This window comes from Leopardus geoffroyi, chromosome D4, assembly GCF_018350155.1.
Source record: "Leopardus geoffroyi isolate Oge1 chromosome D4, O.geoffroyi_Oge1_pat1.0, whole genome shotgun sequence".
Lineage (NCBI taxonomy): Eukaryota > Metazoa > Chordata > Mammalia > Carnivora > Felidae > Leopardus > Leopardus geoffroyi.
Window position 1 is genome coordinate 40,721,033 of NC_059342.1, and position 15,246 is coordinate 40,736,278.

The 15,246-nt window shown below is 44.5% G+C and overlaps 1 protein-coding gene across 5 annotated transcripts in view; it reads left to right on the forward strand.

Annotated features, from left to right (window-relative positions):
- The first annotated feature begins 12,727 nt into the window (after window positions 1-12,727).
- Window positions 12,728-15,246, forward strand: part of SNAPC3 (small nuclear RNA activating complex polypeptide 3) — a 45,904-nt gene continuing 43,385 nt past the window's right edge. For 3 of the 5 annotated variants that reach the window (XR_006710393.1, XM_045469673.1, XM_045469676.1), the window contains exons 1-2: window positions 12,740-13,129; window positions 13,859-13,936. Coding sequence is in view for 4 of the 5 variants with exons in the window: in XM_045469673.1 (XP_045325629.1) it covers window positions 12,813-13,129; window positions 13,859-13,936 (395 nt within the window). In the remaining variant the exon portion in view is untranslated. Of the gene's footprint in view, window positions 13,130-13,858; window positions 13,937-15,246 lie in introns of all 5 variants that reach the window. The other 2 variants (XM_045469674.1, XM_045469675.1) reach the window with 2 other exon arrangements.

Below are 15,246 nucleotides of genomic sequence, written 5' to 3' on the forward strand. Positions count from 1 at the left end.
GAAAAAAACCACCAGATGCCCAACAGAAGCAAGGCAAGATTTTATCCACGGCCTGGCCAAACCTGATATCCCGATCTTAAGGAGAAAAGTGCCGAGAATGGCCCCAAACAAAGGTAGCAGTGAGCTTATATGGATTTTAGCAAGTCAGAATACGTCATTATTTAGTTAACCAATTACAATTTACAACATTTCATGGTAGCCAATTATACTGTGACACACTCGTTAGTTTTGGTGGGAACCTATCAATTTAAAGTTCTTTGTCCTAAGAGGGTTTAAAGTGACCAATCATAGTTAGACACCTAAGATACCATGGGGCAGTGAGTTCGTGACTTTTTACATGTTGGTCTTGCCTAGGCCAGATCTGGGTAGAGGGGGTGGGGGAGCGTTTTGCCACCTAAGTTATCCATTTAGCAAGCAGGCGAAGTTACAGAAGCGAGATAGGGTGGTTAGTAATATTCGATAACCCTAATAGGGAACTACATAAGCTTTTATCTCATTATTCGTGAAAGGTGAGTTTAAGCCAAACTTACATACAATAAGCTTTCTGATATCTTATAAGTTGACCTATTACAAGGTGAGCAGTTTGTTTTCAACTACAATCACATACAAGGGAAGGATTATTCTTCCTGGAAATGGTACATATTTGACAAGTTGCAAAAGAGTAATTGTGTTGAGAAAGAGTAGCTTGGGGCACCTGGGTGGCTCAGTCGGTTGAGTGGCCGACTTCGGCTCAGGTCACGATCTCATGGTCCATGAGTTCGAGCCCCGCATCGGGCTCTGGGCTGATGGCTCAGAGCCTGGAGCCTGTTTCCGATTCTGTGTCTCCCTCTCTCTGACCCTCCCCCGTTCATGCTCTGTCTCTCTCTGTCTCAAAAAATAAATAAACGTTAAAAAAAATTAAAAAAAAAAAAAAAAAAAAAAAAGAATAGCTTCTGTCCTTTAGATCTAGCTCACATGACCAGAGGTGTAGATGGCTCTCTTTCCCATCTTCAGGGGTGGTGCCAGCTCTGCTTAGATCTTTCTTTATTATACACCTCCTCCTCCTAGACTAGCTAGAAGGTGAAAGTTTTCCCAACCATTTAGCAGTCTACAGAGGGAGGAGGTGAGAACTACGTGACAGAGAGGAGAGGAATGGAGGGGAGATGCACAGTGACAGTCAAAATGCCACAAGAGAAAATGTAGCTTTGATTCCTGGTATCAGATCCTATGTTTTGGACTTCCATAAAACCTCTACATATATATTTTTTTTAATGTTCTTTTATTTATTTTTTTTTAACGTTTATTTATTTTTGAGACAGAGAGAGACAGAGCATAAACGGGGGAGGGTCAGAGAGAGAGGGAGACACAGAATCTGAAACAGGCTCCAGGCTCTGAGCCATCAGCACAGAGCCTGACGCGGGGCTTGAACTCACGATCCGCGAGATCATGACCTGAGCTGAAGTCGGACGCTTAACTGACTGAGCCACCAAGGCGCCCCTTAATGTTCATTTTTAAGAGACAGAGAGAGAGAGACAGAGTGTAAGCAGGAGAGGGGCAGAGATAGAGGGAGACATAGAATCTGAAGCAGGCTCCAGGCTCTGAGCTGTCAGCACAGAGCCCAACACAGAGCTCGAACTCACAAACCGTGAGATCATGACCTGAGCAGAAGTCGGTCGCTTAACCGACTGAGCCACCCAGGCACCCCTTTTGTGTTTTTTTAAATGTTTGTTTATTTTTTTTTTAATTTTTTTTAACGTTTTTTATTTATTTTTGAGACAGAGAGAGACAGAGCATGAACGGGGGAGGGGCAGAGAGAGAGGGAGACACAGAATCAGAAGCAGGCTCCAGGCTCTGAGCCATCAGCCCAGAGCCCGATGTGGGGCTGGAACTCACGGGCCGCGAGATCGTGACCTGGCTGAAGTCAGACGCTTAACCGACTGCGCCACCCAGGCGCCCCTAATTCTAATAAATTTTAACTTGATAGACGAGCAATGCCTTGTAATATGAGTAGTACGTGACACCCAACGTCACACGATCACAAAGGAGCCAATGGTTCTTCCCTCTCTCGGTCTCTCTCTTTCGCTGCAGGATTACGGGTGACGTCAATGCAATGTCACATTTCTGCGAAATCTTAAACAGGAGGCAAAAGCAAGTGTCATTGGATAGGTTCCTTGTTAAAGTTGCCCAAAAAGATTCCATTGAGCCAATAGATAGCAGTGATTCCATCAGTGATAGTGAAAGTCGTCTTACACAATAACCCTCGTCTCTCTCTCTCTCTCTCTCTCTCTCTCTCTCTCTCATCTCCCTCACACCAGCCCTGGAGGTTTTCAAAGGTAAGTTAATTTATTTTTCTTTATATTTTGTATTTTCTTTCTTATTTTATATTATATTACAGTAATGTAATCATCTTATATAAATATTTTTGGATTGTAGAACAAATCATCTGAGTTTCCATTATTTCCTATGGGGAAATTCACTTTGATATACAAGTTCCTTGGATTTCAAGCATGCTTCAGGAATGAATTATACTCACAAATCAAGGTTTTACTGTACTTTTAAAATGAAGGTTTTTTTTTTTTTCTTTTTGTCGTTCATGTATGGTGAAGGCTAACACATCAGGAGACAGAGAGGAGGGGCAAGCCACACCACAGGGGCCACACAAGAAAGCACCAGTGTTGACCGGGAGGCCAAGGGAGCAAGGAGGAAATGTGGGCAAGAGCCCTTAATGCAGCTTCTGCAGGAAAGAATATGTAAGGCAGGATAAGTGGGTTAAGTGGATTTGGGGCCAGTTTGAATAATTTCAGTGGCTGGGGGGCATAAGGGCTGCCCCTAATACCTGGACCTGGCTAATCAAGGCAGGGGGGTAGTAGTCCTGAGTGTGAGAACCCAACAGAGGAGGTGGGGAGGTGGTGGGATGATGGCTCTGGAGTGGAGTGGTTGGTTTGCATTTGAAAGGAGCACTCAAAAGAGAGTCCTTTACTATCTCTAGGAATTGGCTATCCCTGGAGGGGTGGTCTCTTCAGGGTTGTAGGATGTCAAGCATCAGAAACAGATGGTTAATACAGTAGTATTGGATGATACCCAATGATTTATTTTACACCCGAAGTGTAAGATAAATATCCAGGAGTCCACACTGGTGTAATAAAGGATTAAATATTTAAATAAATGGAGGAGAGTCAAGTCTTCCTTATAGAATTCCAAATAACTTATGTAACTCCTCCCTACTCTAAGAGATGGAACTTAATTCCTACATTGCTGTCTGGAGTATAAGCTGTGTGTCTGGAGTATAAGCTCTGCATAGTGACTTGCTTCAGAAGAGTAGAGGATAGGAAGAGAGGGAAAAGATGTTTTCGTCCAAGAGCAGGGCAGAATCTTCTATCAGAGAGTATTTCATTATCTGTTCCCGCACTTCTAGCCTTCAATCACTTTATACCATTTCCAGGATCTATCCTCCTTACATGAGTGAATGTGTCTCATAGAGGAAGTAGGGTTGTTGCATCCACACGACTCCTGAAACAGAATGCTACAGGCACCAGTGACAGTCACAACAAAATTTATTGCAATGAGAGGCAAGGCCAACCGATCGGGACCGACACTCTTGACCAGAGTGCGGTTTCCGAACAGCCGGGGTACAGAGTTTTTATAGCCGACCACATCGTCTTATCATCACCTGGGGACAGAAAAAAGAAATAGTTTCCAGATGGGGGTGGAAACAGTCCAGACATGCCCTTGCCCCAATCCAATCAAACATAAACCAGTTGATTTCCCTTAAACTTTTGTTCCCTTGATTGATAGGACAAGGCTGTTATCTCTTAATCTACAGTGTTAAAACAAAGTTGTTATTTCTTAAGGCTACAGGTTAGCCCTACACTACAATTTAACCCTTACAGGGTAACTTAAGCAGATAAAACAATATTTGTTTGGAGGGGCACCTGGGTGGCTCAGTCGGTTAAGCATCAGATTCTGGATTTTGGCCCAGGTCATGGTCTCATGGTTTATGAGTTCTGTGCTGAGGGCGCACAGACCCTGCTTGAGATTCTCTGTCTTCCTCTCTCTCTGCCCCTCCCCACCATGCACACATGTGCTCTCTCTCTCAAAAATAAATAAACATTTAAAAACAAAAAGGAATATTTGGTTGCAGAATCTTAAGATGATCTTCCAGGATCATGGAAATTAGACAATGTCCCAAGTTCCCTCCATCAAAAATTGCAGCCTCTCCAAGTCTATTCTTCACATCCATAGTCCCTATAACCAAAGGGGGCTGAACATTTTCTGATCGTTTTCTACAGTTCTAGATTTTCCACTAGTGGCCATTCTTATTCCCTTTGCTCACTAACATGGAACAGTACAGGTATTCTAAAGCAATTCATTGGGGGCAATTCAGAGAATAAAAAGAAGGTCATTATGCAAATACGTATTAACTGTTATTCAACCTTGAAAAGCATCATTGCTTACAATGAAAGGGGATGCTAGATTCATGTTTTCCACCTGGCTGTTAACATTCCTTGCATTCAATGTCAGGCCTCTGAATAGTTCTCTTATTCCTCACTAAAATGGTTATTATTCTACCACCTGCCTTTATGGCTAAGAGCACTCCAGCTGTCTTTCCCAGCCACACCATTCCATTTCTGTCCTTCTACTACTCCTCCTTTCTTTGGCAGCGAGGAAGCCCCAGGTGGTCCCCTGGCTTCAGGAAAATCTCTCTCCACCTGAACACACAATCTGTTGAAGCAGAGAATCCAGGAACAGTACCAAGGAAAAAGAGTTTCTCTTGTTTGTGTTTTCAAGGAGGAATCCCCAACCCTTCTTGTGGAGAAGAGCTGGCTAGTTCCTCTTTTCCTGAAGCCTCACAATGTCTAAAGGGCATTGGGTGAGGCCTAGGCCTTTGCCGCTACCCCCGCTCACTAGAAATGCCAGAGGGTGAGCTGTGGAGGCAGGGCCTTGGAATCTGGTGGGACTGTCTGCCCCAGAGAACCTGAAGGGAAGAAGGGTCACGAAAGGCACTTTGTGATTGTCATTTACATTTTAGAATTGAGGTCTGCTCTCCTGCTAATTGTGAACTGGTTGGTTTGCATTTGAAAGGAGGACTTAAAGAAGAGTCCCTTATTATTCCTTGGAATTGGCTATCTCTGGGAGGGGAGATCTCTTCAGTGTTTGCAAGATATCTAAGCGTCATGAACACACGGTTAAGACAGCAGTTTGGGATGATAACCCAAAGCATAAAAAATGAATCCATGATATAAATAAAAGATTAAATACTTAACTCAATGGAGAAGAGTCAAGTCTCTCTTACAGAATTCTAAATAATTTATGTAACTGGAAAATCAGTTGGCTTAGAATAAGATCAGAAACAGTGTAGCTATGGTAATTCATCAGTAGGGGTTAAGTTCAATTGAGATAATAGATGGCAAAGAAGTATTTTTTTTAGAGACACAATTTCTGTTTTTCAGTTCAAACTCATCAGTGCTTTGAAACGCAGCCAACTCTCAACCAAAAGAATCCTTCGTGTGTGTGTGTGTGTGTGTGTGTGTGTGTGTGTTTCACAAAGGTGAAAGCAAAGGAAAGAGCAAAGAAGAAGATAAGTGGGCCTGCTCTCCCTTGTCTCCCTTTGATTGTCTAGATTTTTCCCAAACAACATGGCAGGCAACACCACAGGCCAGGTGTCCCACAATTGGAGATGCTAGCCAACAAGATGGGACTGAGGAGGAAAGCTGGTAAACGCACATAAAAAGGACCAGCCAGATGTCCCAGGCCCGATACTCCCGTTACATGCTTTTGGCTTCTGCAGTCTTGCTTGCCTCTTGCATCAGCCAGCAGTCAGGAACCAGAAGCTTGACTGTACTAGTCCTGCCCAACCCGGCAGCATATATGTATAAAAGATCAGTAAAACCCGAACTGGATGCTCAGCCTTTGGAGGTGCCTCTGCTGGGCCGGCACTGGTGCGAAACAAACAGTCTTTTCTGATTCCCCGAGTGCTTGTTGCTTGTCTCTCCCTGGACACTGAGTATTTGCTGTAACAGGACCAACAGAGTCAAAAACGATCTGAGGAATGAAGAGGCCACTGGATATGAAAAGCCCATTCTGACCAAGCTCACAGCTGAAAGGTGACTTTAATGGGTGCAATGGCATTTAGTGTTCTGAATCAATCATTCTTGGAAATAGTGCTGTTCAAGCATACAAATCTTCATGCATTTTTATTATCATCACACATAATTCTTGCCCCTGCCCTAGCAAACTCTTCTCTTTGTAAGATGTATCCTTATGTGTTGTGCTGGCTTAAACTCTAGGGCTTTGCTCCACGAGGGTCTCCTCTGGGTGTTGCATCTTCCATGCTGTCTTTCTACCACTTTTGTGCTCTCTTCCATCTCTCGACAATCTCATTTTTTATTATTACTTTATCTACCATCTTCCTAAACGACCCTGCAGATCTATGTCCTTAGCACGGTTCACTTTCACTTAGGTTCAGATTTTTCTCTCTACTGGGCACCTCCACTGGATTTCAAATTAGGGTGCCCTGTATATATTATCATAAAAGGATGTCCAAGATATAACCTTACGTGAACAACATGAGGTATAGAATATAGAACGTGAGGTATAGAATATACTATATATACTATATATAGTATATAGTATACTATCACTTGTGCAAATGTACGTGTGTGTGTGTATGAGTTTTTGGAAAGATACCCAGGAAACTGCTAACTAGAGGAATGGATGCCTCCAGAAATCTAGGAAGGGGCTCTTGCATGGCTTGGGGAGAAGGGAGAAAGACTTTCCCTGTATGTTTGTATCTTTTAAATTTTGTGCCATGTGAGCAATTGTGCCACGTGAGCTTAAAAATTACTGTTGTTATTATATTATTTTAAAGTTTATTTATTTTGAGAGGGGAGGGGCAGAGAGAGAGGGAGAGAGAGAATTCCAAGCAGGCTCCACACTGTCATCATGGAGCCCAACACAGGGCTTGATCCCACTGACCACGAGATCATGACCTGAGCCAAAATCAAGAGTTGGATGCTTAACTGACTGAGCCACCCAGGTGCCCCTATGTTCCTATTTACAAATTGTTTTTAAAAATCTAGATCAGTTGAACATCTCAGAGGAAAAGAAGCTAAGGCCAGAGAAGAAGAATAAAATAGATGACATAGGAAAATGTAGACATCAGAGAGAACTAGATGGAAATACAGCTTGGACAGTCAACACTGAAATGATGGAAACATGATTTTTGTCTCAGGTGAGGCTCTCAAGTGCCTACAGTTGAATTCTGATAAGGAGAACTTGGGGTAGAATTATTCTGGAAAGCAAACTGGAAGTTCACATGTGGAATCACATTAATTGGGAATGGGGTGGATTGTAGAGATATAATACATCAGAGATCACAAACTGTGGGCCTCAGGCCAGATGCCTCTGTGTGTTGTATTTGGTCTGAATATTATTTTTTAATTTTTTTTTTATATTTGTTTTTGAGGGGGCGGGGAGGAGCAGAGAAAGGGGGAGACACGGAATCCGAAGCAGGCTCCAGGCTCTGGGCTGTCAGCACAGAGCCCGACGGGGGGCTCGAACTCATGAACTGTGAGATCATGACCTGAGCTGAAGTCGGACGCTTAACTGACTTCCACCCAGGCGCCCCTGAATATTATTTTAAAATGTTATATGAGCTGTTAAAAGGTAAACTGAGGTGTATGAAGAAATTTTTTTTTTACAAGTCTATCTGACCAAAAGTGGACTCAAATCAGGCAGGCAGTGCCACATTGAAGTGATTAGGAGCATCCACTGGGAGGAGCTTGGAGAGAGGTGATTATGGAGAGAAGGCAGCAGGAAAGCAAGGAAATTGACTGACTGGAGCTTAAGCCTGGTTGGCTGTTTGTGATTGGTCCTCCTTAGCATTTTGATTTCATAACTTGGATACGTTGATGGACTTACATTGGGTTCATTTACTTTGGCCACCATGGCATTAGAGCCGTCTCGGTCTAATGGCTTCTTTGTTTAACAAACTTAAATTTGTCGCTTCTTTTTTGAAAGCTGAATATCTGACTTCTTTAGGACTTTTGGAGGCTCCGGTAGATGAGGCCTGCATTCCTGCATGTTGGCCATTGCAGCTCAAGGTGTCTGTGTGTTTAGAGGAACCGGTTCCTGTGCACTTGGCCTCTCACCACACCTCATATCCTCTTGTGTCTCACACCTCTGGTTTACTGCTCCTCCTCAGTTTGCCACAGTGCCCACAAGCAAGCCAGTTTTCATCACCTGATAAGCCCATATAAGCATCTCAGAAGAGGAAACTAAAAGCTCCGAGGTAAATTTTGAGAGCTCATGTCTCCCTAATTCCTACTCCTCAACCAAGAGCCAGATACTTCATAATCTTGGTTTGTGCCATTACCCAGAATCCCAACTCTTTTTTTTTTTTTTTTTTTAAACTTTTTTTTTTTTCAACGTTTATTTATTTTTGGGACAGAGAGAGACAGAGCATGAACGGGGGAGGGGCAGAGAGAGAGGGAGACACAGAATCAGAAACAGGCTCCAGGCTCTGAGCCATCAGCCCAGAGCCCGACGCGGGGCTCGAACTCACGGACCGCGAGATCGTGACCTGGCTGAAGTCGGACGCTTAACCGACTGCGCCACCCAGGCGCCCCCCAACTCTTTTTTTAAAAAAATGTTTTAATGTTTATTTTTGAGAGAGAGAGAAAGAGAGAGAGAGTGCAAGCCAGGGAGGGGCAGAGAGAGAGAGGGAGGGAGACACAGAATCCAAAGCAGGCTCCAGGCTCTGAGCTGTCAGCTCAAAGCCCGATGCGGGGCTCGAACTCACAAACTGTGAGATCATGACCTGAGCAGAAGTTGGATGCTTCACCAACTGAGCCACCCAGGCACCCCACCAGAATCCCAACTCTTAATCATAGGCCACCACCTCAACCTAATGGTTCCAATATCCACAATTGGGAAGCCTTAGAGTTTTTTTTTTTTTCCTCTGTCAGGAATCATACAGAGCTCACCAGAATTACAGGGACTATACCTATCCTGGGTGTGGGTATATACCCGCCTTGCTGCCTCCTTTCTGCTATTGTCTAGTTCTAGGGCCAGGCCCAGCAATATTCCTGTCTTCTGCCAAATTCACCAAAGGATGGGAAGCTGCCTTTGCCACGGCCTTGTTGGGGAGGAAAAACTTTTCCTCTACTCTCTGGGATTCAGCCATTGGCAGTCTGTGAATTAAACTGACGTTAAATGACTGATTAAAGAGAAAAGATAGGGGTGCCTGGGTGGCTCAGTTGGTTAAGCGTCTGACTTTGGCTCAGGTCATGATCTCATGGCTCGTGAGTTTGAGCCCCGTGTCAGGTTCTGTGCTGACAGCTTGGAGCCTGTAGCCTGTTTCAGACTCTGGGTCTCCCTTTCTCTCTGACCCTCCTCTGCTTGTACTCTGTGTCTCTCAAGAATTAATAAATATATATTTTTTAATTTTGTAAAGAGAAAAAATAGATTTTTATTCACATATGTATGATGTATGGGAGAGTTCACAGAAAAATGTGACTCAAGGAGATGGTTCTAATTTTGGCTTATATACCATCTTAATAGAGGCAGAAGGGGAGAAGGGCATTTAGGAAAACAAATGACTTCATAGGGGGAGGGTAAGGGCACTTATCGGAAAATAAGTGACTTTTAGGAAAGATAAACAGGCCTTGAGGAGAATAGATGGGAGATATGATAGTTTTATGACAAAGTCCGTTTGAGTGTGTGTGCCCACTTCTAAGTCAATCTTCTTTGGCTGCAGGGAGGGGACTTATGACAATTGTATCCCTTGGGGCGGCTCTGCATTTAGGCAGACAATGGAGTTCAGGGGGAAATGTGTATTCTCAAACACCTTCAGTTCAAAATACTTTTTATTCTGCAGTGGATATTATGGACCTCTTCAGCCTTATTCCAAGGGGAGGCTGGTGATAAAAAGACTCACCTGAGTGCCCTATTGCAATGGCCGGCTGCTGGTGCTCATCACAAATCCTTTCCCCACGAATGCTTGCAATCCACACCTCTCAAACTGCAGCTCCCAGCACCACACCTTAAGGTGATGAGAACCACCTTTCCCTGATAGGATTATTCTGGTCCTGCCCCTACCCACTGCTGCTCAGGGACCATTGTGGCCTCCACTCCTGAAGCCATTGTTAACTAAATCCCAGATGTGTTTTAGAATTCTGCCTGAAGCGTGACCTCATTGTCTGGAGTGAGAGCTCCCCCTGTTGAGAGGTTTGGGTGAAGTCTTACAGGCACTGGAAGGATTGCGCAAGAACCCAACTCAAACTAGTTTAAGTTAAAACAACCACTGGCTTACATCATGGCAAGTTTAGGAGGGGAAGATGGCTTTAGTTACAATGACACATGACTTCTCTCCACCTTCTGACTTTGCTTATTTAAACTCTTGGCTTTCTTTATTCTCTTAGGCAGGCTGTCTGGGTCACATCCTTAGGTACTCAGAATGGAAGAAAAATTTCTCAGTTTATAGATAAAACCCCAGAGGAGGATTCTGCTTGGTGCTAATTGAATAATCTACTCATCCTTGAACCAATCACTGTGGCAGAGTTGGAAGGATTCTATGTTAGGCAGCCCTAGGAGGACCAAAAGGAGTAGGGAAGGTCAAGTCTAACGGGTGCCTGGTGGCTTAGTCGGGTAAGTGTCCAACTTTGGCTCAGGTCATGATCTCATGGTTTGTGAGTTGGGTTCAAGCCCTGCATCGGGCTCTGTGCTGATGGTTCAGAGCCTGGAGCCTGCTTTGGATTCTATGTCTTCCTCTCTCTCCCTCTCTCTCTCTGCCCCTCCCCTGCTGCTGCACACATCTGCTCTCTGTCTCTTTCTCTCTATCTCTCCCAGAAATAATAAATGGTAACTTAAAAAAAAAAAAAAGAACAGTATACTAAGCAAAAACAACAGATGTTTCCTACAACAATATATAGAGAAATACCAGAGCTCCTGTAAAAAGACATATAACCTAACTAAAAATTGGCAAAAGACTTAAATAGTCATTCCAGCAAAGAAGATATACAATTGGTCAGTAGGTACTGAAAAGATGCTCAATATCACTAGGTATGATATGCAAATCAAAACCACGAGATACTACTTCACGTCCATTAGGATGGCTACAATAAAAAATCAGATAATAACAAGTGTTGACAAAGATGTGGAAAAATCTGAATCCTCATACAATATTGGTGGGAATATAAAATGGGGCAGCCACTATGGAAAATGGGCAACTCTTCACATGGCTATATAGTCACATAGTGATTATATATATATAGAGAGAGAGAGAGAAAGAGAAAAGAAAAAATACCTATGAAATAAATGAAAATATACATCACAAAAAACTTGTACATGAATGTTCATAGCAGCATTGTTCATAATAACCAAAATGTAAAAACTTTATATATATATATATATATATATATTTAATGTTTATTTTTGAGAGAGGGAGGGAGGGACAGAGAGAGAGGGAGGCAGGATCCTAAGCAGGCCCTGTGCTGAAGAGAGCCCCATGTGGGGCTTGAACTCATGAGCAGCGAGATCATGACCTGAGCCAAAGTCGGTTGCTTAACCAACTGAGCCACCCAGGTGCCCAGAAACAACTTTTTGTTGGGATAAACAGAATGTGCTTTACCACACAATGCAATATTATTCAGCCATAAAAAGAAATAGATACATGCTACAATATGGATGGATAAGCCCAGAAAATATTATGCTGAGTGAAAAAAGCTAATCACAAAAGACCACATAAACGTGCCATTTATACTAAATGCCCAGAATCTGTAAATCTATAGAGACAAAGATTGGTGACTGGGTAGGGCTGGAGGAGTTAAGAGGATTGTGGGTGATAGCTCAAAGGTGCAGGGTTTCTTTCCAGAACAATTAGTTTATCCTCAAATTGATTATGGTGATGGTTGCACAACTCTGTAAATAGCCTAAAAACCACTGGATGAACATTCAAAATGGGTTAATTATATGGTGTGTGAATATATGGTATATCATACTGGTATATGATATATACCAATAAATAACCATCCAGAGCTCCTTGCATATGTCCTGCTGAGTCCTTTGGGGCTTCTGAGCGACGGAGAAAAGTTCCATCTGAAGCTAGACAGTTCCATTCCTGCTTCTATTTCCTAACAGTTAACTCCTTCCTCAACAGTTACGATGGGGCCGATAATCCCTTCCTGGGAAGGTTGTGATTTTCAAAAATATACATTAGAGTTAATAATGTATACAGTATCTGATTCATAGTTGACGCTCAATAAACACTATCGTGCGTGCGTAGAGCGATGCATACGTTTATACTCAAGAACATGGGGCCGTTGGGGAGATTTTTAACGACCAGGATCTGGAGGTCCGGTAGAGTCAGTGGTCTCATCCCTCGCCCCCCAGGTCTCTCAAGCTCTGGGACAGTGAGGCAACAGCGCAGCGCACGAACCCCGGAGTCAAGGAAAAGTCTCGCATCCCGGGGCCAAATACTGCAATGTTCGGGGATCGAAGGGCGTACAGAGGCCGCCCTACCTAGCAGAGAGCGACGCCACGTAACCGTGGGGGACGGGAATGCAACAACACAGGTGACCCCGGACTGAGAACCCAAACAACAGCTGCTCGTGAATCCGCGAGCGGAGAACAATGCGCTCAGCCCTGAGCGCGGAAGCTCGCGGTGCCGCGCCCGGGGGCGTGCCCGGCCCGGGGCCTGCTGGGAAATGTAGTGTCTGAAGCTGAGCCCACGCAGTCCCGCCGCCCCTCGGACCGAGCCCCGTGCAACTACAAGTCCCATTACGCTCCGCGAAGTCTTGATCGCCCGGCTTTTGCAGGGAAAGGAGTGGGTGAACATGGCTGAAGGCACCCGGATCGGCCCAACGTGCCACGGGATGGGTAGCAGGCAGGACACCGTCTCCAGCAGTGGGAGCTGCAACTTTCCGGAGTACGAGCTTCCCGAGCTAAATACGCGTGCATTCTATGTGGGCGCTTTCGGGGAGCTGTGGCGTGGCCGGTTGCGCGGAGAAGGGGACTTGTCGCTGAAGGAGCCGCAAGCATCCGCGCTGCCAGGGAGCCAAGGGGTCGCCGAGTGGGGCCAGGAGGATGCTGCGGTGGCCCGGGATCTGGGCTGCAGCTTGGAAGCGGCAGCAGAGCTGCGGACCGTGTGCGGGTGAGTGCGCGGCCGAGGGGCTCTTGTTGCTTGGGGCCAACCTGATTGCAGCCTTGCTACTGCGCTTCCCTGGGACCCTCCTTGGGAGGGCCTGTGATTTACTCCCCGGGGTAGAAGGGCCGCCCTTTGAAAGCTTTAAACCTGCTAGAGCTTTCCTGGAACCCTGGGAGATGTCCCGTGATCGGAATGCACAATTTCTGCGAGTTGGAGTGAAGGGAGGGGAGAGCTGCACGAAAGATTAATTCCCCCTCCCCTCCCCCCGTGATTTTTTTTAAGTCCTTGTTAATATAGAAAAGCCGTCAGAGTAACGGGATGTGTACCTGCCATTGACAAGACACTTTGACAATGGAGGAGCTTTAGCAATGATGGGGCTGGAAGGAGAGGAGCGTTAACCAGAGGAGCGTTAAGACCTTGATTCACTGTGGTCCCTTTTGGGGACCTTCCGGGTATGCTATTACGAAAATTTCCCCCCCAAAAGTGGCTTCAATGGGGTGAAAATATAAACGATCTCTTTCTGCATGTAATAGCATTAGCCGCCATATGTCAATCGGCCACGTATCCTTTCTTTATAGAATATCGGCACAGAAATCATTGTCTTGAATTCTGACTTCCTCTGAGCCGCCTGCCGGATTTGATCTGACTTAGTTATTTAATGATATTTTTAGGACACAAACCTGACGCTCTGTGGACAAGATGGGTGATTGCTTTTCCTTTTTGTTTATGTTTTAGCCTTGATAAATTAAAGTGCCTTGAGGAGGGTGAGGACCCAGAAGTCATCCCAGAGGACACCGACCTAGTGACTTTGGGGTATGGAAGGCTTTACTTTTATTATGTGGTACTTACTTAACTATTTTTTCAACATTATGTTATTCAGAGGTTGAAAGTACCTATAGTTATCACCCCCCCCCCCCAATTCAACCATTGTTAACATTTGGCTGTCTTTGCTTTAGCTGTGTGTGTTTGAGATACCTGCTGCAAGGCTTTATCTATTGCCGAACTATTCAGTAAGTTATCAGACAGTAATTTATACCTAAATATATCAGCATATAGCTCCCAAAAGTGTCATTCTCCTACGTAATGAGTGGTATTATTACCCTAAGAAAATTAGCAGTAAATAACAACTAATGTCCAGTCCATATTCAGAGTTGTGTTTATTTAAAAAAATTAAAAAAAAAAATTTTTTTAATGTTTATTTATTTTTGGAAGAGAAAGAGAGACAGCATGAGAAGGGGAGGGGCAGAGAGAGGGGGACACAGAATCCCAAGCAGGCTCCAGGCTCTGAGCTGTCAGCACAGAGCCCCGACGCAGGGCTCGAACTCACGAATCATGACCTGAGCCGAAGTCAGCTGCTTAACCGACTGAGCTACCCAGGTGCCCCTTAAAATTTTTTTTAATGGTTATTTTTGAGAGAGTGAGAGAGAGGGAAGGGGAGGGGAAGAGAGAGAGGAGACAGAGAATCCAAAGTAGGCTCCTCACTGTCAGGGCAGAGCCCATCATGGGCTGGAACCCACAAACCATGGGATCATGACCTGAGCCGAAGTCGGATGCTCAACCGACCTGAGCCAACCAGGCACCCCAGATTTATGTTTATTTTTCAATGTGTGTAGGGGCACCTGGGTGGCTCAGTCAGTCAGCTCAGGTCATGATCTCGTGGTCTGTGAGTTTGAGCCCCACATCGTTGAGCCTGGAGCCTGCTTCCTATTCTGTCTCCTTCTGTCTCTGCTCCTCCCCTGCTTGTGCTCTGTGTCTCTCTCTCAAAAATAATAAACACTAATAAATAAATAAATAAAATGTGTGTTTACAAAGAATGCAGTTAGTCTACTTAGATTTCAGTGTAAGTGAAATATGCTGATAGTGTTTTTCAAGCTGTTGTAAAGAACCAGTTATCTTTCGTTTTCAATGTTTAATTTTTGACAAATTCATACTTTTGTAAAATAGGATACCAATGAATTACTAGGAAAGTGGAATGACAAGACAAACATTCTTGTCTGGCTTTTGATCTCAGCTCAGGTCTTGATCTCAGGGTCTTGAGTTCAATCCCTGCGTTGGGCTTCTTGCTGTGTGTGAAACCTATGGGGCGGGGGGAAGGGGGGCAGGGGGACAACAACCACAAACAC